This window comes from Cibotium barometz, chromosome 51 (assembly GCF_041138505.1).
Source record: "Cibotium barometz isolate CiBa-2024 chromosome 51, ASM4113850v1, whole genome shotgun sequence".
Taxonomy (NCBI): Eukaryota; Viridiplantae; Streptophyta; class Polypodiopsida; order Cyatheales; family Cibotiaceae; genus Cibotium; species Cibotium barometz.
Window position 1 is genome coordinate 36,386,911 of NC_141096.1, and position 25,205 is coordinate 36,412,115.

A 25,205-nucleotide genomic window follows, 5' to 3' on the forward strand; every position below is an offset into this window, starting at 1 on the left:
CGTGTTCAATAATCGAACGCACAACTGTAAGGACCACCATTGTATAGCCATTCATCAACGGAAGCTGCCTCAAACGCCGCCGACGAGGCAAACGCTTTGTGCCCGCATGGTTGCCCCTCTATCTCTTTTGTATGAGAAGGAATACATCATCAGTTATTGTTAAAACATAGCCTAGGATGTATGGAGATTGGTAATGTTGGGGTGGTTTAGATGTACCCTATAAGATCCATCATCAATCTCGTGACGAAAAGCCTTTTTTTTTTCCTTTCTTCTTTTTGGGTGCTTTTGAAACGAGTCTCCAAACAAAATGGAGGCAAAAGGGTTTGTCCTAAAAAGCAAACGGTTTTGCAAAGAGGGCGGAAAAAAAGCAGGTTGGGGGCCCTCCTTGGTTTTCCTCATTTTGACATTGGCGTCTCATCTTCTTCCAGCCTAGCGTTGCTTTGCTTTGCTCCTAGCACGATCGCCTACCTTCCCCAAAAACAGATCCGGTTGTATAATCTACTTTATTACAAACCCATCTCCCAAACCTTAATAATAATCCCATCTTTCACTCTCCAGATCAAGCCCCTCCCTTCCCTCTCCCTTGCACGAGCATTAACCTTAATCCACACTAAGCCTAACCTAAGCTTGTTTTCCCTTTTAATTGATCCCTCCCCCCCCCTCCCTCCCTCCCTCCCAGCAGTATGTATGACCTGAGCCTTTGATTTGTGCGAGGTTTTTATGAGAGCAAATCAGTACACCAGAAAAGGGTTTCTTTGATCATGAGTGCTTCAGTGGCTGACGAAGCGGCAGAGCAGAAGCCCTTTGTGGAGGTCACCAAAGACGCCAATGGACTGGATGTTGTGATCATGAAAGATCCACGTGGGTTTTCTGCACAGGTACTTATAAACCATTAATTTGAATTTTCAATTTTCAGGCATCTCCTCTTGTTTTTTTTCTTTCTAGATTTAATATACAATTTGTTTTTCAGGTGCCTCCTTTTGATTTCCATTATTTTTTAAAGAAAAATTTTGACACCCCATTAAATACCTCAATAAGGTTTTCTAGGCTCTCTATATATTTTTAGGGGTTTTTTTTTTCGATGTTCAGGTAAGCTATCTAGCTTTCCACCAATTTCTTTTCCAGTTTCATACATATTTGGGCTCCACAGTTGAGTATTTTGACATACATCTTGGTAAGCCCCCCCCCCCATTGCTCTCTTCAATTTTGTGAAGGTTTTGCCTAGTAGCCATAGTCCATTAGTGGGAGGCATGATGCATGTGAGATCCCCTTCCCGTGTCTTGTGCAAGGGTGGAGACAAATGCCCCTTTTGAATTGGAATCTGGACTTCTGGCTGTCGGTGTAATCAAAGTAGTTGGAAGGGTTGTCTTTGGGACTAAAGGAACATACATGGCTAAGTGGTTGCAAGATGATGTGAAGGGGATGCCCAGCCTATTCCTTTGGCTTGTCACATTTGATGATGCATGGCTCAACTCATCCTTAGATGGTCTGTAAAAATGTGTGAGCTCCTTCCACAAATGGCCCTAGCCATTGGGTTTGGTTATGTAATCAACTGCATGATTTGGCGAGCTGCAAACGTGGCTAAGATAATGTGTGTGTTCTAGGGTGTAGAGGGGGTGTGTGGATGTCACAGTTTGGGAGAGGGCATCTACTACCAAGTCTGCTACTTCAAACTTTGCGAATATGATGGGTGTGGTATGAAGGGTTTGCCCGTGAATCATGCAGAAGAACATCATAATTCAAAGCCTCTCAATCCTTCTCCAGTCCTCTGCTCCAAGTTCTGGCCCCCAAAATGGAGCCCCACATATCACCCCTAGAGTCACTAGGGTGTCAAAAACCTTTCCCTCAGTGCTGGGTTCCTGGAAGTGTGTGTGGAAGCATTATCTTTTAAGGAAGGCCAATGCATCATATCCTCTCGTCGACCTCACCATGGACACATGGTGAAAATTGGGCCAAAGAAGGTAACTTCCAAGTACACATAAGATGAGGTAATCTCAATGGTAATTCATGCATCTGTGAAATGATGCTTGGACAACACTTGATGGGAGGGGTTAAAAATCATGACCTTGGTCTTGCCAAGTGTCATGTGCATCTGTCACTTGGATGCTATGTGGACATACTGATTAGTAGAAGTGCGGAACCTAAGGCGAGACTCTTTGCATTTTCATTGTAATTTGTGAGTCTTTGTCTAGGGATGAGTCGCTAGTGTACCGCTTGCAAGTCTCGCACAAGGCCTGTTGTCCCTGTCTGCACACCAGATGTAACCCTCTTGTATGATGTAACGATGTAAAGGTGTCCCAGGCACTTATTAGACCCATGGTTGGGTGTCCGGACATCCAGTCAGAAGTCTAGGCAAGTGGGATGTGTTGTGTCATGTGCATCATGCATGTTAGTGTCATGTGGACATGCTTCCTACTTGCAGCTTCCTTCTAAGCAAAGCATGAGGCAGAATATGGCCCGTTTGGGGCTATTTTGGCAGCACAACAGGTGCTCAGAGGTGCGTAGGACATGGACCAATAGATGGGACACAAGTTGGACACAATATGAACACAAAAAATGACCTTTTGATGACTTTTTGGGGTCATAAAATGGCTGGCCGACCTGACCAGCAGCATAAAACCCCATAAAATGGCAGTTTAGAGTTCATTTTAGGCATCTCATCATATTACATTCTTGCACACAAAGGTGTTGACATCATTGGCTAGAAGGCAATACTCAACTCCCAAATGCAAGCTGTCTCAAATCCTAATTTCTCGGACTTACAAGTTGTGATTTGTCACGTGCACAACATGTGGACATGCTAATCTGTAGTTTTTAGGCTTTGTTTAGGCAATAAATATTCAGGATTAATGCTAGGAATTCTACCCAAGGTAGCCAGAAGAAGCTAGAGGACACTTACTGGCAGTTTGGCATTTTATGGGTATTTTGGGATTTATTTGTCCAAGGATGTGATTGGCAAAAGTTCATCTGGCCGATTGCAACATAGGGGTAATTAGGATTTTATTTCATTCTCTTTTGTAACCATGTGATCCCTGATAGGTGGGACAAGTCTAGGATGATGTGAGTCATCCAAGATCAGTTGGATTCCTGTCATCCATAGTTACTGCGGAACGGGAACGTTCCAGGAACGTCGGATGCTAGAACAGGAGCGGGAGCGGATCGGGAACGTCGGGGAACGCCACGTCATATGAGGAGGGGCCAAGAGGAGGTAGGGAGAGTGTGGGGCAGCCAAGAGGAAGGGTGGAATGGTAGGGGAGAGCAAGTTGCAACTCAGCAAAGGGGAGAGCACTTAGGCTTCAGCAAATGGCAAAAAAACAGCCGCAGCAGCAACAAAACACGTCGCCGTTGTCGCTGCGCAAAGACAGTCAGGCCGGAACGCCTGGAACGCGTGTTCCGCCCTACGTTCTGGCGTTCCGGGAAACGTTCCGGTGCGTTCCGAGTTTCCTGGGCGTTCCGCGCTCCGATTGCGCGTTCCGGGAACGCGGCATCTTCCAGACGGGCGTTCCGGCGTTCCAGGAAGGCGGAACGCCGTTCCGCGCGGTAACTATACTGTCATCAAGCTTAGCAGGAGGGGATGTCACATGTACAACATGTGGACATGTTTTAGGTTGTGTTTAGGCACCTTTTTAGGTCAGGATCAATGTTACGGATTTTACCCAAGGCAATCAGAAGAGTTTGGAGGACACTTATTGGCAGTTTGGCATTTTATGGATTTATTTGTCCAAGGAGCTGGTCGAAAGGAGTCCACAAGTCATGGCCCAATGCCCATTAATAATACAAAATAAATTAGCCTTGATGAGGGAAAGTGGCACATGGAAACCAGAAAAAACTTTATCAAAAGAGTCGCACAGATTTCAACATTAGATTTGGGGCAAAAAAAAAAAGTCAAAAAAATTGCTTGAAAAAAACGCGTTTTCTACAAGGAAACATTTCCACGTTTCCTTCCCTATAGAAAACTCGTTTCCTAACTACTATGACTGCATAATAGTTGCTCTTGCCACCGAGCAATTAGAGCATAAATTGCATCATTTTGGCAAAGGAGACCATGCTTTCAAGGGCAAAGAGAGGGTTGGTCATAACATGCAAAAGGGTGGACAGCATGAAAAATCCTTTGTGAAAGATGTAAAGAGTGGAGGGAAGGCTGAAAATAAGCAACTCAAGGATGCCTCTTAGAAAAAGGACAAGTTTAGCCTAACTCTAGAGCAAAGGGAGCAATATGCTAAACAGGGGAAATGCTTCTCATGTGGTAGGCAAGATCACATGTTTTGTGAGTGTCCTAAACGCAAGAAGAAGGCAAATGTACATGCCATTCCCGATGTACAACGGAATACAAGAAATAATGACAAAGAGAGGATGGTTTGCAAAGCTTGGGGCAACTCAAGGATAAGATGTGCATGCCATTCTCGATGTACAAGGGAATACAGGAAATAATGACAATGAGGGGATGGTTTGCAAAGCTTGAGGACAATTCAAGGATCAGCTCGCACCCTTTATGTTTGATGATTGTGCCATAGATAACTTCGTTTCTGTGGAGGTTGTTGGAGTATGCACAAGCGGAAGTATAGACAAGGAAAGAGAGAGCAAAGGAGAGAGAGAGCTTGTTGACAAGATCACCTTTTATTATAGTATGAAGCTTATGAGCCGGCAAGGGGAGCTATACAATGTGCAAGGAGTGGATTAATTAAGTGATTATGAGGATGCCTCTTTTATAGTGATGTAGGGGAGCTGGCCGACAACCAACATTCTACAAACGGAGGGAAAAATAAGATAAAACCCATAACATAGGCATAGTCCCATAACACAGAGATGCACAATATTCTTAACACCTCCTCTGTAGCTCATAGTGTGCAAGAGTCTGAAGAAGACAACTTGTTTCCTCGAAACACAATGCCACCACGAACAGCAAAGAACTTTGCTTGGCTCTGAATTCCCACACAAGTGTGCAGTGAACTCCAAGAATAAGATGATGAGCTGTTGGTGTCACGTGCGCCCATGCACTGTGGTACACAGTGACAAAATGGCTTATCAACAGTGCAAGAATCATGCATAGAAGCAGTACCTTTTAGGATATTTTGTCATATGGCGTGACCCCTTTGTGAGCCCAGTCCGGGACACGTCAAGTCTCTGAGCCATAGTGTCAGGTCAGTCCTCTTAACCCATTGTGGAGAATTCAGCAAGTGTTCATCATATAGGTGCATGTAGAGGTCAGCCATAGCAGTAGGATGCATTGTAAGCATTTAGTTGCACTCCATGTAGAAGGGGCCAGCCCCAAAGATGGGCAAACCTTGCAAGTAGGTAGCCAACATCCCTAGCCATGCACATAAGATCAGTCTGCAGCCTATTGGGGGGCTAAGAAGTAGTCGGCCAGGACAAATGGGGATTGGACAGCAATCAGTCAGTGCCAGACTGTTGTCAGTTAGATTATGTGATAGTCGGCCAGTTTTTGCGGCAACTCGACCAGCCCAACAGCCGACCAGCATTAAATGCCTTAAAAAAAAAAAACTGGCCTTTGGTCCAAAATCCTCCCATAGTTACCAATTTTTCACTGCCCGTCGGCGCTTATATATCCGCCCGTAGGCGATGCCACCAAGGAAGCACCAAGGGGGGTTTTGAACCCGGGACCTCTTAATCGTAGGCAAACCCCTTCAGCACTTGAGCTATCACCTCATTGGCCATTAAATGCCATTTAATCATGAGGTTGTGGGATTTTTTGCAGGCCGATAGTATAATGGCAGCCGATTAGTCCCCTCTAGCCATATGAAAAGGCAAGCCATGTTCAGTCCCATAATTCAGCAGATAAAATCAGAGATTATCAAGGTCAAGCATGTGTGCAGAGGTTCCAACTTTTGCATACTTACAGCCACTCTTGTGCTTTCAGCCTAAGGCAAAGAAGCTCAGTCTCTTCAGGAGTATTTATCACACCAACCGTCAGTCTCGGGCCGGTGTATTTGTTGGTCATGTCCGGCGCCCATTCCCAAGAAGTTCGGGTGTGAACAGGCCTACACACGAGCACTCTTTTCCTACTATGCCGGCGGGGTTTTTTTCCCTGTGTGAACTCACTCATGTGAGTTGGGCTCTTAGCCCTAGGTATTTAACTTGTACTTTCAACATTATTATTATCAAGTACGTTTTACAGCAGCTCTTGCTCCTTCACGTTTTTCTGTACGAGCATGCTTTGTGTGTATGTCTGTGTGTGCAGGTTAGCTTCTCCATCATCCGATAGTGGTATCAGAGCAGGGTGCTGCTAGGGTTAGGGTTACACCCATTGCCCTTGAGCTTCTCCGTCCCGCTTCAGCCTATTGCACATACACACTACACTCTCTCTCTCTGCAAAAACAACTCGCAACCTCTCTCTCTACAATCGCATTTTCTCTCCCCTACTGTTATCACTTGCGTCGCTGCCGTACGTGCTGCTGTGTGCGCTGTTTCGTTGCTGTACAGCCTGCTGTGCACTGTCGACCTGCTGTATTGTTTGCTGCTGATGCTGTGCAATCTGTTGCGTTGCTGCTGCTGCCTGGATTGCGCTGCTGCTACGCTGCTGATCTGCTTCAATAGCTAACCATTAACCAAGCACCTACTGCAGTGTTTTCCTCTCAGGAATTTCTCTCTGTCATCACCAATAATCAGAAATCATCAACATTGGGCACAGCTTGATTTGCAAAATTTGGGCTTTTTTACTTTTAAGTAATATTTAGCCTGAATTGCACACATTGAACCCAGATTGATATCGGTGTCATTCGGTTTTGGTCAGAAATTGAGGGCTTCTGTCGGATTTGGAACATTCACAGGTGCAGGTGCCATTGCAGGTGTTCTTTCACAATTTCCCTCTTCCCGAAATTGAGAAATTTGGCCAATTCCTCTTGCTAAAATTTGCGGCTTTTCCACAGTCTCCCTAAATTTGTAGATTGTGGCCATTTCTACATTGATTTCAGTGGATTTGAGCATGTATGTATGCAAAAATTGGGGATTTTGAGCGGTCATTGACACATTTGCAGGGATTGCAGGTGAAATTAGTCTTCTGCAGGTTTTCCCCTTCTCGAAATCGAGAAATTGAGCACATTGTATGTCATTAAAATTTGGGGTTTTTCTTACTGGAGCCCAAATTTGTGACATTACTTCAGTTTCCATTGATTTCAGCAGGTTTGGTGCATACATGTATCGGAAATTTGGGGATTTTTAGCAGATTGGGTTAGTTTTGCAGCTCTTACAGGTGTTTTTGTGCGACATTTGGGTGTTTTACCGATTTTCCCCTAATTTTGTTGCACACTTGGACACGTTAGCAGCTTTACAGGTGCAGATACAGTTTTTGCTTTAGTGTTTTTTCACGGCATATGTATACATTTGTGGGTTCCTACAGTGCATGTATGCCATTGTGGACACTTTGACAGATTTGCATTATAGTGCAATACTTTTGCAGTGTTGGCACATGTATTTATCTCTCTTGCGGTGAAGGAGTTCCCGTCCAGTCCATTGATTTTCCTGCTATTTCTCTCCCGCATTCTTACAGTTTTGTTGGGCATTGCGTACTCTTGTGGGTGACCTGTGGACAGATCTCTTTTGCTGTGTTGTCATGGCCAACAATAACAATGACCTCTTTGGCATGCTGTCTCAAAAGGACAAGCTCAATGGGGATAACTACCCTATATGGGCTTATATGATGCGTCATGTATTGGTCGCTAAGAATGTATGGCTATATGTGGATGGCATTGAGGAGCGACCTCTCGCACCTGCTCCAATGGAAGGTGAAGCGATTTCCGCTCACCCTCCTGCAAGTCAACCTTCTCGTCCTCCTCCTACCTAGCAGCAACGTACTTGGGATGCTCAGGCCATGCGTTGATTGCTCTCTCGTATTGCAGGCACATCATTCTGCACATTCGTTCCTGCACCATCACAAAGGGTGCTTGGGATACCTTGGTAGAGTTGTATTTAGGTTGCAATGAGGCTTGTGTAGCTTACCTTTGGGGAAAGCTTGAGATTGACCGCATACTTGAAAGTGACTATATCGATCAGTACCTTACATATATTAAAGATCTTTGAGAGCAACTCATCAATATTGATGAGGTCCTGACCGATGGCTATCTTGTTTAGACAGTCTTGCGTAATTTGCCCGACTCTTATCAGACATTTGGGACTACATTGCGGTTGTTGAGTGGTAATGCGCCTAATGCGGTCACTTTTGGCAACCTTGTGACTCTCTTGCTCAATGAAGAGCAATCCCGTTCCAACAGGAACAACATGATGTCTACTGAGTGAGCAATGACTGTTTCCTTTCGTGGGAAGGCCTAAACCTAGCCCATCGGATCCTCCCAAGAAAGAGGGGAAGCTTGAAAAGAAAAAGCACTGTAATTATTGTAGGAAAACAAGGCACACCATAGAGGAATGCAAGAAGCGTATTGAGAGTGAGAGAAAGAAGAAGTTGGCATCTTCTTCAACAGGTGCACATGAGGCCAATTTGGCTACAAATATGAAAACCTTGGAAATTTCATCTTCTTCACTTGCAGAGATGTCTTCTGATGCGGTTGCTTTTGATGACTATGCTATATAGTCAGTGCTTCTTGGTATGCTTTGTCTAGCAGATGCATTTCAGGGGGGGATTTTACTTGCCCACATGCAGTTGGTGATCACTGACGTCTCATGGTTACTTATGCTTGTTGACCCTTATGCTTGTCTATGCTAGACGCTTTCTTTATGAGATGTCTACTGGAGATGTCTTTTATGTTGCTTTCCCTTGCAACGCGATTGTTTCTACAGTGTTGACATTGTCACTTTCTCACATGTGATGTTTATTGGGAGTGCCTTCTACACACTTGGCCAGTGTTAGCCTCATGGTTTTGACATGTCACATGTATATTATTTATTGTGGGATTATGCATCTTTACACTTGCCATACATGCCAATGATCATGGCATCGCCATGAGTTTACCCATACTCTCATAGCATTGGCTGATGCCCGCCCCGAGCCTCCACTTTTTCTCCCGATTTTCAGCTTTCCCCCATTGCTGAATTTTTATTTTTATTAGCCCTACCATTGTTGATTTTTCCTCATCGGACCCTCCATTGATGAGTTATCTCTTGCAGCTTACATTGCATGTCTCATAGGCATGACTTTTGGATCCTGTTGCCTTTACACATGCGTATATCTGCTACATCTTCTTATGCTTATCACTGGTGCCGTTAGAGAGCTATGCTTTGCTCTCTTGTTGTCATTGATGTGGATTACATGCAGTCAGTTTGGCATTTGTATGCTTATCTTGAGGGGGGTATTATATTTACTTTCCTTACTGGAGGATTTTATAACACACCTTCTCCTATTGCAGCTTATGCGATGCTTCTTGATTTGATGCAGTTGATGTCCACATGATCTTTGACATGCATTTCAGGTGATGCGTTTATGTACTACTGTGCTCTAGCTTTAGCACTATGACATTGGGGTCTCTCATCTTTCCCATCATATAGTGCTTGCTTTTCCCATTGACACTGTAGTTCATCTATCCCACCGTGATCCCTATTGACCACTCTTGCTGTGGAGCATAATGCAAGGCAGCATTCACAGCTTTATAACCCTACCTACAGTTCACGCCATTCACTTCAGGGGGTTTGTTGGTCATGTTTGGCACTCATTCTTGAGAAGTTCGGGTGTGAATAGGCCTACACACGGGCACTCTTTTCCCACCGTGTTGGCAAGGGTTTTTTTCCCTGTGTGAACTCACTCATGTGAGTTGGGCTCTTAGCCCTAGGTATTTTAGCTTGTACTTTCAACATTATTATTACTATCAAGTACGTTTTCTAGCAGCTCTTGCTCCTTCACGTTTTTCTGTACGAGCTTGCTCTCTGTGTATGTCTATGTGTGCAGGTTAGCTTCTCCATCATCCAACAATATTCTCTCGAAGATAGCTTCAAAGTCGCCTATAACTTATGCACAGTCTTGCCTAGCGCTTGGTCACTTTGTCCTTGCATTTTGCGGTCAATCAGTTAGTTTGTCCGCTCAGTCTTGTGGACACAGTTTAGCTTGTATACAGTTCTCTAGAAGAAGAATTAAAGCAAATACTCCTGCTTGCAGGGGGGCCCTTTAGTGGGTAATTTGAGATCCCATCTGGTGTCGTCTCTACTACGTCTCTTCCAGATTCATGTATGCTATTTTAAAGGATTGCTAAAGACTCACTAAACTTAGATTTAAAGAAAGGCTTCATTGTTTCACACTGTCCTAGCTCGGCACATGGTACAACTTGTAACATGCGGAAGCTTCGGGGGAGATCGGTAACGTCAATGCTCAGAAATCAACACACTTGTCGCGACGAAATTAACGCACAAAATTGAATATAGATGTGCAGAAAAAAAAATAATAAAAAAAAATAAAAATAAATAAATAAATATATATATATATATATATATATATATATAGAGAGAGAGAGAGAGAGAGAGAGAGAGAGAGAGAGAGAGAGAGAGAGAGAGAGAGACGGGGGGGGGGAGGGAGGGAGGACACAATATTGGGTCCCGAATACCCTCTGTAGGGCCCCCACCACGAATGGTGTATTTGCTTTATTAGAATGATGCAAATCTGAAAATAAATACAAAAAGCTTGACCTTTCTTGGTTGAGATAACTTTGCCCTTGACCTGCAATCCTTCACCCCTTCTGCGTTAGCTTGATCTGGGCTGTCCTGGCCCTTGCTTTAGCTTCAGCACTTGGCAAATGATGAGATGAATGGATTGAACTGAGGCATAGGTATTTATACCCCTCTAGGACAGCAGTCAGCGGGCTAATAAGCAGTCGGCTGTCATAAAATACTCCACGACTGAATAAATACAGCCAAAAAGGCTATTAAATGCTGCGCATGCTTTCATACTGGGCTGGGCACTAGGCGCATGGTGAACAAGCTGCTGGGCACTGTGCGCATGACATAAGGGCCTTATGGGGATTGTCTTGTACTTTCCTCATGCCCACATGAGTTCTTGGGGTAGCCCTATGGGCTGGCCCCTTTTCCTAAATGCAAACCCTAACTGTCTACACAGTGTTCTGGCATCTGGTATCAGACCAGAAACACAGTCACTGACATCATTCTAGAGGGAGACTCACTGCGCGGACTAGCACTGTTTCATATGCAGGACAATGCACACCTGACCTTGGACTCATTTCAGGACAATGCACACCTGACCTCGGACGACTAGGATGGAACCTTGGCTGACTAGGATGGAACCTTGGTTGACTCGTCTCGGACTGGGCTCACATGGGACCAGTTTACCATCCCAGGTCCAGCACCTTCTGTACAGATATGTCTACGTGGCATCCAAGTGCGGGATGCACGTGACATCCCCTTCTGCTTAACTTGACGGAAGTTGCATAGCCTCCAAATAATCCGTCGATAACGTCGGATAGTCCTCGAAAAACTCTTTGTCAAGCCATACCGCTTCGTGGTCCCTCGGTCCTGAAACTTCGTGAGGAACTGTCTTTGCCTTCGGTCTGAGCCATGCTTGAAATGGTGCAAAAGGATCTGTTCTGGAACCATAACCTCTGCTTCATCAATAATATTTGGTTCCGTCTCGTCTTTAACTTCTGAAGGGATCAGACCTGCATATGGCTTTAACCAACTGACGTGAAACACATCGTGCATAGTCCAACTTAGAGGTAGCTTCAACTGCATGGAAACCTCATTAATCTTTTTCTGGATGGAAAAGGGTCCAAAGCTCCTGAAAGACAACTTTGGGCATCGCTTGCCCACTTGCTTTAACCTTTGCTTCATAATCCGAAGATAAACCCAATTCCCTTCCGAAAACTTCATATCCCTTCGGTCTTTATTGGCATGTCGAGTGTAGGCCTCTTGCGCTTTAGCCAACCTATCTTTTACTGACTCTAAAATCTCCTGGTAAGACTCCGTCACTTTGTTCGCTTCAGGTAGTACTGCAGACAAGGTCCTAGTCAAAAACGACTGGAATGGTCTTCCGAACGTTGCCTCATATGGAGTCCTGCCAATAGCTGAAGAAAAAGAATCTTTCAAAACAGCTTGAACTAAAGGCAATATGATTCCCACTTACCTTGCTGATTGTGGACATAACACTTCAGCACATCAAAGGCCAACTGGTTGTATATCTCTGTCTGGCCGTCCGTCTGTGGTGGGTGGAATGCACTGGAAAAATTCAATTTAGTACCAATTTCCAAAGTTTTCAAACAATGTCCTCCAAAAATGATTGGTAAACTTGGCATCTTGGTCTGACACTATGGTCCTAGGAATCCCGCCAATCGGGTACCAATGCCGAATGAACAATTGGGCAATATCCTCGGTGGTCACATTGGCCCTGCAAGGAATAAGCATAACAAATTTGCTAAATCTATCAACTATAGTTAAGCACTGAGTATTACGCTTACTCGGACTGGGAGGCATATTCGTGACGTGACAAAGTCCATTGAAATATCTTGGAAAGGACTCTCAGGAATTCGCAAGGGTTGTAATAACCCTATCTTCTTTCCACGAGGAGCTTTCACCTTCTGACAAATATCACAGCGTTGTACATATGTAAACACATCTCGCCTCATCTTTGGCCAATAATATTGCTGTTCCAATTTCTTAAGAGTTAAATTCATGCCCCTATGACTACCAGTAATGGCGTCATGGGCATCATGGAGAAGAGCTGCCTTGAACAACTTCATGACACATAGTCGGCCTTTGTAGAAAAGCCAACTATCGCGTATCAGAAAGTGGCATGGTCCTGTGGCATCCAATGCTTGTTCCCACTGTGTACCAAATTCCTCGGAATCTGCGTACGTGTGCTTCATGTTGTCTAGTCCCGTACCAACAAGGTCGAGTCTAGTGGTCTGAATCAAAGTCACTTGTCCCTTCTTGCTCAAAGCATTGGCCACTGGATTGGTCTTTCCTGGAAAGTACTCAATCATACCACCGAATTGCCAGAATATGTGGCTCCAATGGTGTTGTCGGTCACTCCATTGTGCACTTGGCATTGTTTGAATCCAACCTAATGCCTAGTGGTCAATGCGAATCTCAAAGTCATGGCCATAAAGAAAATGTTTCCAATGTTTCAAGGCCTATATAATTGCAAGGAGTTCATGATCGTAGACTGAGTAATTTTTCTCTGTGGGCAGTAACTTACGAGACACGTAAGCTACTGGATGACCATTCTGTTGTAACACACCACCAATTGTGATGTTACTCGCATCGGTGATCACCTGAAATGGCTCGTCCTACGAGGCAAGTGCTAAACAAGGCGCTTTTGATAAAGCCACCTTGAGGTTCTTGAATGCCTCCAACGCTCATGGAGTCATTCGAATCCGTTGTCTTCTTGTCTTCCCTCCCTTTAGAGCAGATCGGTGAGATCTACCGAGAGGTCAGAAAACTTGTCTATGTGGGTGGAGTATGCCTGGTATATACCCACAAAGAATCTGATGTCATATGCTGTATGAGGTACTTCTCAATTGACAATTTTGGCCACTTTAGTCGGATCAAGTTGAATGCCTTCTACACTACTTATATATCCCAAGTAATGCACCTGGAACAAATAAAATTCTGATTTCTTTTCATTGACGTATAGCGCGTTGCTTTCTAGCAACTTAAGGACTTTCTTCACATCAATGTCATGTTGCTCAACCGTAGCTGAAAATACCAGTATGTCGTCTAGAAATATGCACACACACTTTCCAATCAAATCCCAGAAAACACGCATCATCATATGGTTGAATGTAGCTGGGGCGGTCGGCAAGCCAAATGGCATGACCACAAATTCATACTGGGCCCATTCCGTACGGAAGGCTATCTTGGGGATGTTTCCCTCCACAATCCTCACCTGGTGGTACCCACTCTTTAAATCGAGTTTTGAGAATACCTTTGCTCCATTCAGCCTCTCGAGAATATAATATATTTGAGGCATCGGGAATCTACTCTTGATGATCAGCTTATTGAGTGCACGATAATCGACACACAACCGAGAAGACCCATCTTTCTTCTTGACAAACAAGATCGGTGTTGCAAATGGCGACACGCTGGGGCGGATGAAGCCAAATTGCAACAATTCTTGGAGTTGGCGGTCCAACTCCGATTCCATTGCCTTGGAAAGGCGATACAGAAACTTGCTCGGGGGTTTCGAGCCTGGGAGGAGGTCAATCTTGTGGTCCTCCGGTTTGGACGGGGGAAGTTGGGGAGGGAGATTGTCCCGAAGAAAAATCTTCTGGAACTTTTCATGGAGAACCAAGTACTTCTCGGAAGCACGGGCCACCGTCTGGGCTGTCTGGATGTATATCATCGCACAATGTGCGCCTTTCTTGACTACTCGCTTAGCCTATAAGTGGCTTATGAGCGGAAAGTTTGGAATTCCTGGCTGACAGATATTGGTCACTGGGGCGTTTGACACATTCCAGTTAATGTGGAATGTGTGCTTGTCCCACTTGACATGAGGAAGAAACTTGTGAAACCACTGAATGCCCAAAATTATGTCCTCTCCTACAAGAGGATGTTAGAGGACTGAGTATTTTTACCTCTTTTCTTAAGCATTGTGATTATGATTAAACATGTTTAGCATTCATTGATCATGTTTTATTCCGTATGTGCATGTGTAAGTTTGTACACGTGGATGCAGATACATGTTTGGTGTGTGTGTGTACATGTGTGTGCATGCTCATATGTTTGTACATGTGCATGTATATGTTTTTTGGTATGTTTCTCTTACTGTGTTGCAAGTGCAGCTTAGACATCTCTCTTTCTCTTGTGGGCAGTCAAGGACAGCTCAAGGGGCTACCCTAGGGCCACCCAAAAGGCAACCCAAGGGTAACCCAAACGACTGCATAAGGAGCAGTTAAGGGACAGCCTGGTAGGACAACATTAGGGTGGCCAAGGGAACAGTCGGGTGATGCAAAAGCAAGGGCAGCCCTTTAGCGCAGCCCAACAGGCTTGGCAACCCGTCTGGATGACGTGGCATTGCCGCGTGGCAGGGGCGCCCGATTGCAACAGTAAACGACGGATGCAGGTGTTGATGTGGTGGACCGCAGGCGATGCTAGATGGCGAGTTGGCGCTGACATGGCAGAAGCGGCTGACTGCAGCCAGGGGTAGTCAGGTAGCAAACCTGCAGAGTAGCTAGCGCAGCAATGCCAGCACACGTCCAGGTGACGTGGTGCTGCCACGTGGTAGAGGCAAAGAGAAGCACTGGGCAGCAGAGGCGAAGAGAAGCGTCGGGCAGCAGAGCGCGTGAGAGGCGACAGGCAGCCAAAAACACAAGAGAGAAAAAACAGCGTGGATTTAAAAAAAACGCTATTCGCCATGTAATAATATATTTTTTTTAAAAAAAAGAAGAGAGAAAAAAAAAACCTTAGAAGAGTTTTTCATAGATTTTTTTTTTCATTGAGGGGAAAAAGCATAGCTTTTCACCCCTAAACTTGTATAAAAAGAGGGCCAAGGCTCTTGTTTCAACACAACAAAAAAACTGGGTGAGAGTTTGAGAAGATCTCCTCCACGTGAAGCAAGGAGGCATCTTCTCGGGAATTGTACAAGGGCTACGCCGACATCAAGTAATTAAAGAAATACCGCAAGGGGCGCCACTGCGTTTTGGGGCCAATCGGTGTCCGTGTAGTTTTTGCAGGAGCACTCGGTTTTTTTTTTCTCTCTTCTTTTTTTCATTGAGGGGAAAAAGCATAGCTTTTCACCCCTAAACTTGTATAAAAAGAGGGCCAAGGCTCTTGTTTCAACACAACAAAAAAACTGGGTGAGAGTTTGAGAAGATCTCCTCCACGTGAAGCAAGGAGGCATCTTCTCGGGAATTGTACAAGGGCTACGCCGACATCAAGTAATTAAAGAAATACTGCAAGGGGCGCCACTGCGTTTTGGGGCCAATCGGTGTCCGTGTAGTTTTTGCAGGAGCACTCTAGCTCCCCCTCTTTGTTTTCCTTTTCCAGGTCCTCAAAGGTGTTGAAGTATTTTGTGTGCGAGTGTTTGTTTCACTGCCCGTCAAATTTTTGAAGGCCGGTTTCAAGAGGGGCAACCATAAAACCACGCACAAATGCTATGCCCTGAATAACTACTTGACGCTCGTTGTCATGCCTGTGCTAAAACCCTCAACTTGTTTGTCCACTGAAGTCAGGACGAAACGGGCACGCCGAGCGGCCTGTTCCGTGACCACGTCCTCTGTGCTACCGCTGTCAAACAAGACAACGACTCTCTGGCCACCGGACTTGAGCAATTTGTTGCGCTCATACTCCTGGTCATGGGTGCCCTTCTGCTTATCTTTGAGCTCTCGGCTAATAATTGCTCCAACTGAAGCATTGGGATTTGAAGAACTAGGGGCAGCCACTAGGGTCTGTGTGGAAGCTGGGCTCACCACGGAAGCTGTGGAGGTTGTGGCAGCGGTCTTTGGAGCGGTAGTTTTCTCAGGACACTCCCGAGAAGTATGTCCTTTTGTTTGACAAAAGAAACACCTACCCTCCTTCTTGTACTGAGAAATCTCCTCAGCACTCAACTCGCCACCTGTCTTGCTTGCCTCCGCTTTCTGGTTTGGAGTAAGCTTGGATGCATTGTTCGAGTTCTTGGAGCCAGAGGCTCCTGTGCTCTGTCCTGGGGAAGACCCCGACTAGTTTTGGCCTCTTCCCCTTGAGGTGGTAGCCTTGGGAGTAGTTGGCTGGGAAGTCTTGGGCTTGCCACCATTATGCTTAATTTCTGCACTCTGCGCAAGCAAGAGTGCGTCTTCAAAGGTGGCTGGCCTAAACATACGCACCTCCCACTGGATTTGCGCGTCAAGGCCATACAAAAACTGCCCTTTCTTATCCGAATCAGATAAGCCTAATTGCAAACATAAAGTCGAAATTCTATTGGCAAACTGAAGGATTGGTTGCGCGTTTTGACACGCTCACTTGAACTCGTCTTTGAGTTGCTCAAGGTAGTGGGGCGGTAGAAACCGTTGCTTAAGGTCGCGGACAAACTCGTCCCACACATAAGCTGCCATACCTAATCTGGTGTGGGCATGAGCCCACTGAGTCCACCAAGGAATGGCCTCACCTTCCAAGTACCAAAACTGGCTAAGATCACTCTGTTAGTATTTGTCTCTCTAACTGCGGCAAAGTAAGCTTCAAACTAATGCAACCATGAATAAAGAGTTGTGGGGTCGAGTTTACCATTATACTTATTGAAGTTCATTTTCTCGGGAAAATGATTCGAAGGCGCCACTGGTGTCAATCTGGCGTCCAAAGCTTTAAGGTAACGCTCATGTTCCACGCGTCGCATGGCTTCGTCTTCATGTTGTCGGATATCCATTGCATGCATCTGTAACTCAAGCAAAGAGCTCGGTTGTGGTCGTGACCCCGCGAGAGGGTCCCTATGTCGAGGATTTGGAATCTGGGATACAGAAGGAGAGGGAGGAGGAGATGGAAAACGCGATGCTGGAGAACGGGTACGCTCTTCTAGAGCCAGGATCTGCGCCTTCTGCTCTTCCAACTTGGTCGTTTGGTCTGCGATTGCTCGCATCGTCTGTTGGAACATCTCTGTAACACTCAAGCCTGGTGCCCTAGCTGGGCTGCCCGATGCACTCTGGTCCCAAGGTTCTCGGTCTCTCTCGTCGTCGAAGCTTGGCATAGTAGGAAAAAGCACTTCCTTTCCGGAGCGCAATCTAACCATCCACTATGTGTGTGGGAGCACACGTCTTGCCGGTCAGAAAGACCATTAAGCTTGAGCATATGGTCAAGATATTTGAGGCACAAGTGTTCAAACACCATGGTATGCCTGAGTCCATTGTGGGGGATAGAGATCCCAAGACTACGAGTCTCTTTTGGAGAGCTCTGTTTGACAATATGGGCATCAAGCTGGACTTCTTGTTGGCTTTTCACCCGCAAACGGATGGGCAAAGGCTGCAAATTCAGCTGTGTTGGATCTCCTCAAATGCTATGTTGCAGATTAGTAAACGGCTTAGGAGAAGTATCTACTGTTGGTAGAGTTTGCATATAACAACACAGTGCATGCCTCACAAGAAAGGCCCCGTTTGAGATTGTATATGGCAAAGTGATGTTGCTACCCATCCTACACATTAAGGATGAGATCTTTGCAGTGGATGAGTATGTTAGAGATCTTGATGTTGCCTTTGCGCACAAGTGTGGACAGCCATTGCTCGTTCACAAGATAAGCATACGTGGGCTGCCAACAAGCATAGAAGAGAGGTGGACATCAAAGAGAATGATTGGATATTGTTGAAATTTGACAAAGCAAGACTCCATAGGAGGCCAAGAAAGGAGGGAGCATACCCTTAGCTCTCTACCAGGTATTATGGACCTTTTGAGGTGATCAAATAGATCACTGAGGTTGCTCTCCGGCTTGCATTGCCTGATCATTAGAGGATTGATGATGCCTTTCATGTGAGTCTATTGTGGAAGTATGTGGGACCAGAGCCAAAAGAGCCAGTCTCATAGAAGAGCCATCAAAGGTTGATGAGCTAGAGGAAGTTCTTCAACTTGAGCTTATTATGTTTCACAACGAGAGAAAGCTACTTGCTAGTAAGCTTTCCAAGCGATACCTTGTGAAGTTCAAGAACTATTTGCCTATCGACCCAAAATGGGTTGATGAAGACTACTTCAAAGGTTACCCACAGCTTCTTCAGGTGTAGAGGTCAACTGTTTAGAAGCTGGGGGGATGTCTCCATTTGGCTGCTCAAGTGGTCTTTCCCTATTTTGTGCCAAGGTATGGGAGGCCAGGAAGCTTCGTGTCGCCGGTATTGAGGCCAGGATTTGTGTCACCTACGGGAGGCCAGGCCTCATGTCACCTGTATTGTGGCTAGGACATTGAACCCACTGATAGGGATCCTAGTTTAGGCTTCCAAGTTCCCATTGAGCCAATTCTGTGCTCGGGAAGACCTGCCTTACAGGTTCGAGGAATGGGAGATACATCCATTGCATAACGCACGTGCACACATTTCAGCTTGTTTGAAATTTATTTCGCGTCACTTGTTTTCATGTGACTGAATTTGACACAACCAGTTCACAGGTAGGGGACGCCCACCCGTTAACCATGCGAGCGCCGTGTATTTTGACATGGTTTGTGGCATGGTAAGTATTCCCTTAAACCTTTGTTTATTCTTGTAAAGCTTTTATAACTTTTACTGGTCACACTTCATTAAAGCTGGGCACATGCCCAGTGAGCCAATGCCTAGGGCCCAAGTGTGGCCAGCCCAAACTGTCGGCATCTCCCTAGGTCATTTAAACCCCATGTGGCCCTCTTTAATTGTGGGGGGGAGGGTGGGGGGCATTTCTCTAAAGGTGGGCACTCCCACGTGTCAAAGGGGTGGTTGGACCCCTCGCACCCCTTCCACCAACCTTTCCCATGATTCACTTGCCCTCGCTCTCATGTTGGAAAAAGGCAGCACATCATTCTTTGGATCATCTCTGTACGACCCTGTACTGGCTGCCTACAGAACCTGTTGAAACTTACTGTACCTGCAAGTACACTGGCTGGAAACTTTTCTGTACCTGCAGTATCTGCTGAAACTCCTGTACCTGCAGTACCAGCTAGAAACCTTACTGTACCTGCAAGTATACTTGCTGGAAACCCTACTGTACCTGCAGTACTTTCTGGAAACCCTGCTGTACCTGCTGTACTTACAGTAGTACCTGCTGAACTGGTTGTGAATCGACTCCACGTATACCTGTTAGGACATTCACATCTAATTGGTGTTATTACACTCTGGCCCAGAGAGAGAAGGCTAGGCAGGCTTCAGGATACTCTGGATCATATATTTACTCTCCGAGCCATGATTGAGGAGGTGATGACACGGAAGCAAAAGGTATTCTGCTGTTTCATAGATTTCCAAAGGCCTTTGATTCAGTCCCCTGATCCTTCCTAGATCGTCTACATGCTTTTTAGTTTCCATCGGACATGGTATGGGGAGTGATGGCCCTATATGAGGCTGTGACTGGCAGGATCCAGACATGAGTTTACACCCTAGCTTCTACCAGCATATAGTCACCGTCTTAGCAGTTCCAGGTCAACCATCAAAGCTCCCTTCACAAGAGCACATGGGTGTGGAGCTTTGCCATCTATTGTGTCACTTCAGTAATACAGTATTCTTCTCTATCTCTGTTATTATGCAATTTGATTTTTAATGTTTTGTTTTGAAAGATCCTACTTCTTGTGAATGTTCTTGTATACACTGCACTTTGTATCCTCTTACAATCATATGTACTATTGGTCTCAAACCCTGTGGGGCTTCCCTAGACATAAATAAAGTTCTCTCTCTCTCTCTCTCGTGTGGCATGAGGACATACTCCGGCGGTATGAGTAGGTACCTCCACAGGAGGGGGACATCATCACAGCTCACGGAGGAGGATGGTACTATTATTGGATGAGAAATGTTTCCCCCTCTTATGAGCTCTAAGTAATTTCTGCCGTAGGCATGCTTTCCTTGACCCCACTGTACGTGCTGACATCTTGTATTAGTCACATGAATACCTGTACTACCTTTTTCGTCAACACATGTTCATGGTATATACTATAGGTAGCTAGTTTCTTTTTTCAGTGTTCAGTTTCTAGTATTTTCAAAGAGATATTGTACTACTGTCTGGTCTCTTCTTTTGAGGATGGTAATAAAATCTCTCTCTCTCTCTCTCTCTCTCTCACATGCACACGCACACGCACACGCGCGTGCGCGCACGCGCGCGCGCGCACACGTTTAATTTTGCAAGTCTTCAGAATTTCATGCTTATGACTAGGACGTATTGTTATATCTAGGAAGTAACACACACTATAGGTGTCTCTCTCTCTCTCTCTCTCTCTCATACATGGACACCCATCTCTCACATGGCATTCGCAGTGCCATTGGACAGATCCTCACTTCATCACATCAGCTAAGGGTAGAGACTGGTAGATATGAGGGGATGAAGCCGGAAGACTGCATTTGTCAGCTATGTCACCAGGAAGTGGAGTCAAAGGAGCACTACATATGCTGATGTACTGTGTACTATGAGATACGAGGGAGATACTGGTGTCTCTTCTGAGAGGGTTTTGGACCATTACGACATGTGATGGAGTTTGAGGATCAAAGGTGTTTGGGGCTTTTCTTATTGGAGCTCAGACGCCATCGAGAGGCTCTGCTACGATCCAGGACAGCACACCAGGATCCACCCGCCAGCGAGCCATGACAGATTTTTTCAGGGCCAAGACCACCCCAGCAGATACGACCAGGACTTCCACTACCCCCTCCACGAGCCAGACATCCCATAGACGTCCTTCAGGAGGAGTCACCCTTGACAGAACTTTGTTGAGTGAGACGCCCACGCTTACTAGGACCTCGTCCACGGCCGCTTCGTCACCGGTGGATCAGAGCCATCATCACCCGCCACAGGAGACGACTGCCCTGCCACTTTAGTTTCTCTATCTTACAGCACCCCATGAAAGAGATCTCGAGATGAGCAGATTACACCAGTCTTATGCTAATTGTAGATATTATACACTTTTGTTGTACCTCAATAGGAGTATTTTCCTTTCATAGCTGTTTAGGAATTTTTTAGTTCTTTTTGTCTTACTTTTGATAAGACACCATCAGCTGTGTACTATGTTTTGGTCTCATAGGCCACTTTGGCCTTTCGCAAACGTTAATATATCTTTCTCTTTCTTTCTCTTTCTCTCAAGTTTAAATTTGCAAGTCTCGACTATGAGGACGTATTGTTATATCTAGGAGTTAACACTCTATAGGTATCTAGTGGTGTTATATGTGTTTATTCATGCTTGACTACCTATTTTTGACACACTAAATTCAGATAGGACTTTGCAGTATGTTGGTGTCAGTTGTGTCTTTTTTGTTACATGCCACTATGCACGATGGGTGCATTATGATGGACTACAGATAGTAGTAGAACTCTCCCTCTCCCTCTGTGTGTGTGTGTGCACATGTGCATACCTCTCTTCTCAATACTAGCAGTATATATTTCCACATTTTTGATTCTCAACTTTTAAGATTGGTTCCAAAACGGTTCCCTTTACAGAGGAAAATCACAATGTGTGCACTGCGCTGTGCAGGTGCACTTGCATGGCGGTCAGGTCACCTCATGGAAGAACGACCGTGGTGAAGAGCTGTTATTTATGAGCTGTAAGGTTGTCCTCTTTCACCTTTTTTTTTTTTTGTTTTGAGAGGATTTTTCACCACGGATTATTTAGCCTGCCACATTTTATTCAATGTGTCACTCCTCTGTCACCATTTTTGAATGTAGCTCTGGAATGCTTTAGTCCTCTTTACTAGATCTTCTTGTAAAGAGATTCACTAGGTTTTGTTTTTCCACCCTTTCCTTTTGCTGTGCGGAAAGAGAAGACAATACAGGTAACCTTGTGTGAGTGCATTTTGTGTGTGGGTGTGTGTGTGTTTGTGGGTGTAGATGTGTGTGTATGGCAGGCAGAAGGGCGGGTGGGCAGGCATGAGAGATTGTGCTTTGCTCAACTAGCCACTAACATAAGTGTCAATGATGGTGTAGGCAATTTTCAAGCCTCCAAAGGCTATCCGAGGGGGTATTCCTGTTTGCTTCCCACAGGTGAGCACATTCTAGTTGCATTTTTAAAAACTATTTGACATTTATGTCTTTATCCTGATTGTGATGGTATGGGTTTATGCAGTTTAGCAACCTTGGTTTAACAGAGCAACACGGTTTTGCTCGCAATAGATTGTGGAGCATTGATCCCAATCCTCTGCCGTTATCCACCTGCAGCGATGACAAGGCCATTATTGACCTTATTCTCAAACCCACTGATGAAGACTTAAAGATCTGGAACCACGGGTACCTTCCAGCAAAATTTTAGGTCACTGTTTGTGTGCAGAAGTGGTTGGGCTGTTTGTGGCAGAAGCACTCCTTTTTTTGATGAACTTTAACCTATACTTGTATAGTGCAACATTCACGTACGTGCATGCATGCTGTGTATGTATGCTAGAGTAGGAAAGGCTGCAGAAACCATGAATTTTATACGTATTACTAGTGTTTTGATGGGTCAAATTGGTGCTATTTTTGAGTGTATTCATAACACATTATTATGATACGTTTCATTGGTTGGTGCAGTTTTGAATTTCGACTCCGAGTTGCTCTGGGGCCCGAAGGAGAGCTGGGGCTGACGGCACGCATTCGCAACACTGATACCAAGCCATTTTCTTTCACAGTTGCATTGCACACCTATTTTTCAGTGTCAGACATCAGGTCAAGTGCAGCTTCTTTTTAACACCAACTCTTTGAAAAGAGGGGATGGCAAAGGATACATTTATGCATGTGGAAATTTGTATACAAAGCATGAAGCATGGTTGCAATGATCTGTAATGCAGTGAGGTGCGAATAGAAGGATTAGAAACTTTGGATTATCTCGACAATCTGCAAAATCGGGAACGTTTCACTGAGCAAGGAGACGCTCTAACATTTGAAGCTGAGGTAAATGCTCATTTTTTCCGAAGAAAATAGTACTAACTGTATGATGAGTAAACGGTACTCACAGTTACAAAAACTGTATCGCAGGTGGATAAAATTTATCTAAATACTCCAACAAAGATAGCGATTATCGATCACGAGTTGAAGCGGACCTTTGTTTTGAAAAAAGATGGGCTACCAGATGCAGGTAACTGTGGTAGTCTGCTATGTTATAATGTAGCTTCCTTGTTTTGTAAATGCCAATATTATTACCCTGAACCTTTTGTGTGTGTGTGCGTGTGCGCGCATGCACATATGGGGCACATATATCATGTAACACATAAAGGCGCACACCACATGTGTGCCACACCCACACAGCATGCAAATTTGTGTGCGAATTCATGTGCACATGTGCATGTATGCATTTATGCATGGCAGTAATCATAAATATCATGCATGCATACCTACACACCCACGCTGCATGCGGTTGCAGACAGCATGCATCGCACATGCACACATACCCATCATGCACATGTGTGCATGAATGTGTATACATACACGTGTGCAGAGTAATTATAAATAGAATGCTCATATTACATCTATGTATGTGTGCATGTGATGCACCTGTGTGTGACATGTACATGTACATATACACACATAATACATTTATGTATGTGTGCATGTGGGGGGGCGGGGTGTGCGCACTTGTGTACATGTATGTGTATATATAATGCATGTATGTGGTGTGCGTGCATGCGTGTAAAGAGTAAATATAAATATTCCTCTTGTATATTTTATACGCTGAAGTACTTAACCCTGCTGCTTGCACAGTTGTTTGGAATCCTTGGGAAAGAAAGGCTCGAGCCATGGTTGATTTTGGTGACGATGAGTACAAGCATATGATTTGTGTGGAGCCAGCGGCCATCGAAAAGCCTATTACATTAAAACCTGGTGAAGAATGGAAAGGGCGCCAGAAAATATCAACTGTATATTCAAGCTACCACAGCGGGCAGTTGGACCCCATCAAAGTTCTCGAGAGCTTAGGCAGTCTTTGACAAGAGCTCTTGTGCAAGATGCCTAACACAACTGTTTAGTGTGTGCTTACTAGCTACTCGAATTTTTAAGAGAGTAGTGGGGCTCTTTATTGTACTGCAAGCCAATATGTTTTTGGCAAAAAGGCAAAAGCAATCATTGATATAAAATAGGAATTAGACATAGTTTTTTGGTGATATATACAGGATGAAATAGCCATACACTGAAGCAGCTCGCTTCTCCAGCCATCAGTCGCTGCTTTTACCTTACTGCCTCTGATTACATTCAGAATGTTGTGATGTAAAGCTCGGGTTCTTGGGTGGGTTTACAATCGAAGTGCTTTTATCACTTGACTCAGTAATTAAAGCTTATTTTTTTGGGCAGTCCAGATGGAATATACGTAAATCATTGGAGCACTTTTTGGACTTTTCTAGTGCAATGGTTAAGGTACAACATGGACTGCTTATCTATATGCCTATCATCAAGCCCTCTCTTAGTACTTATGAGGGAGAAATTTGTGTGGTGTCTCTTTGTGGTGCTGAAAATATAACATTGCTGCTTGAATCATGTTTAGGGTTGCTTTGCCACACCAGGAACTGGCCATGTTGCATGATGGTGATAGTGGCACCGTGGAGTTAACTTAGTCGGTAAAGAGAGTACCACAGAGTTAGCTTAGTTGTTTAAGAGACGGCAATTATCTTAGAAAGGGATGTACATGAACTCAAAATGTGGTCTGTGTGCGTGCAGAATACCCTGTTGTATGCCATCATTTTGAGTTGTAATGCGGCATAAATTTGTGTTTAGTGATGTGAAAGTAAAATCTTTAG

General features: G+C 44.9%; 1 protein-coding gene across 1 annotated transcript; it reads left to right on the plus strand.

Moving 5' to 3' along the window:
- The first annotated feature begins 373 nt into the window (after positions 1-373).
- Positions 374-24,761, plus strand: LOC147609597 (putative glucose-6-phosphate 1-epimerase). Its single transcript, XM_086787490.1, has 8 exons — positions 374-878; positions 21,986-22,060; positions 22,435-22,491; positions 22,574-22,734; positions 23,011-23,145; positions 23,268-23,370; positions 23,455-23,554; positions 24,178-24,761. Exons 1-8 carry the CDS (start codon positions 762-764, stop codon positions 24,399-24,401), a joined length of 972 nt encoding a protein of 323 aa, XP_086643616.1. The 5' UTR covers positions 374-761; the 3' UTR covers positions 24,402-24,761.
- The last annotated feature ends 444 nt before the right edge of the window (positions 24,762-25,205 follow it).

Coding starts and splice junctions, on each gene's coding strand:
- LOC147609597 (XM_086787490.1), top strand. CDS start 762: ATGAGTGCTTCAGTGGCTGACGAAGCGGCAGAGCAGAAGCCCTTTGTG. Junction 22,492..22,573: donor TTCCTGTTTGCTTCCCACAG/GTGAGCACATTC, acceptor GGGTTTATGCAG/TTTAGCAACCTTGGTTTAAC. Junction 23,146..23,267: donor TTTTCAGTGTCAGACATCAG/GTCAAGTGCAGC, acceptor TCTGTAATGCAG/TGAGGTGCGAATAGAAGGAT.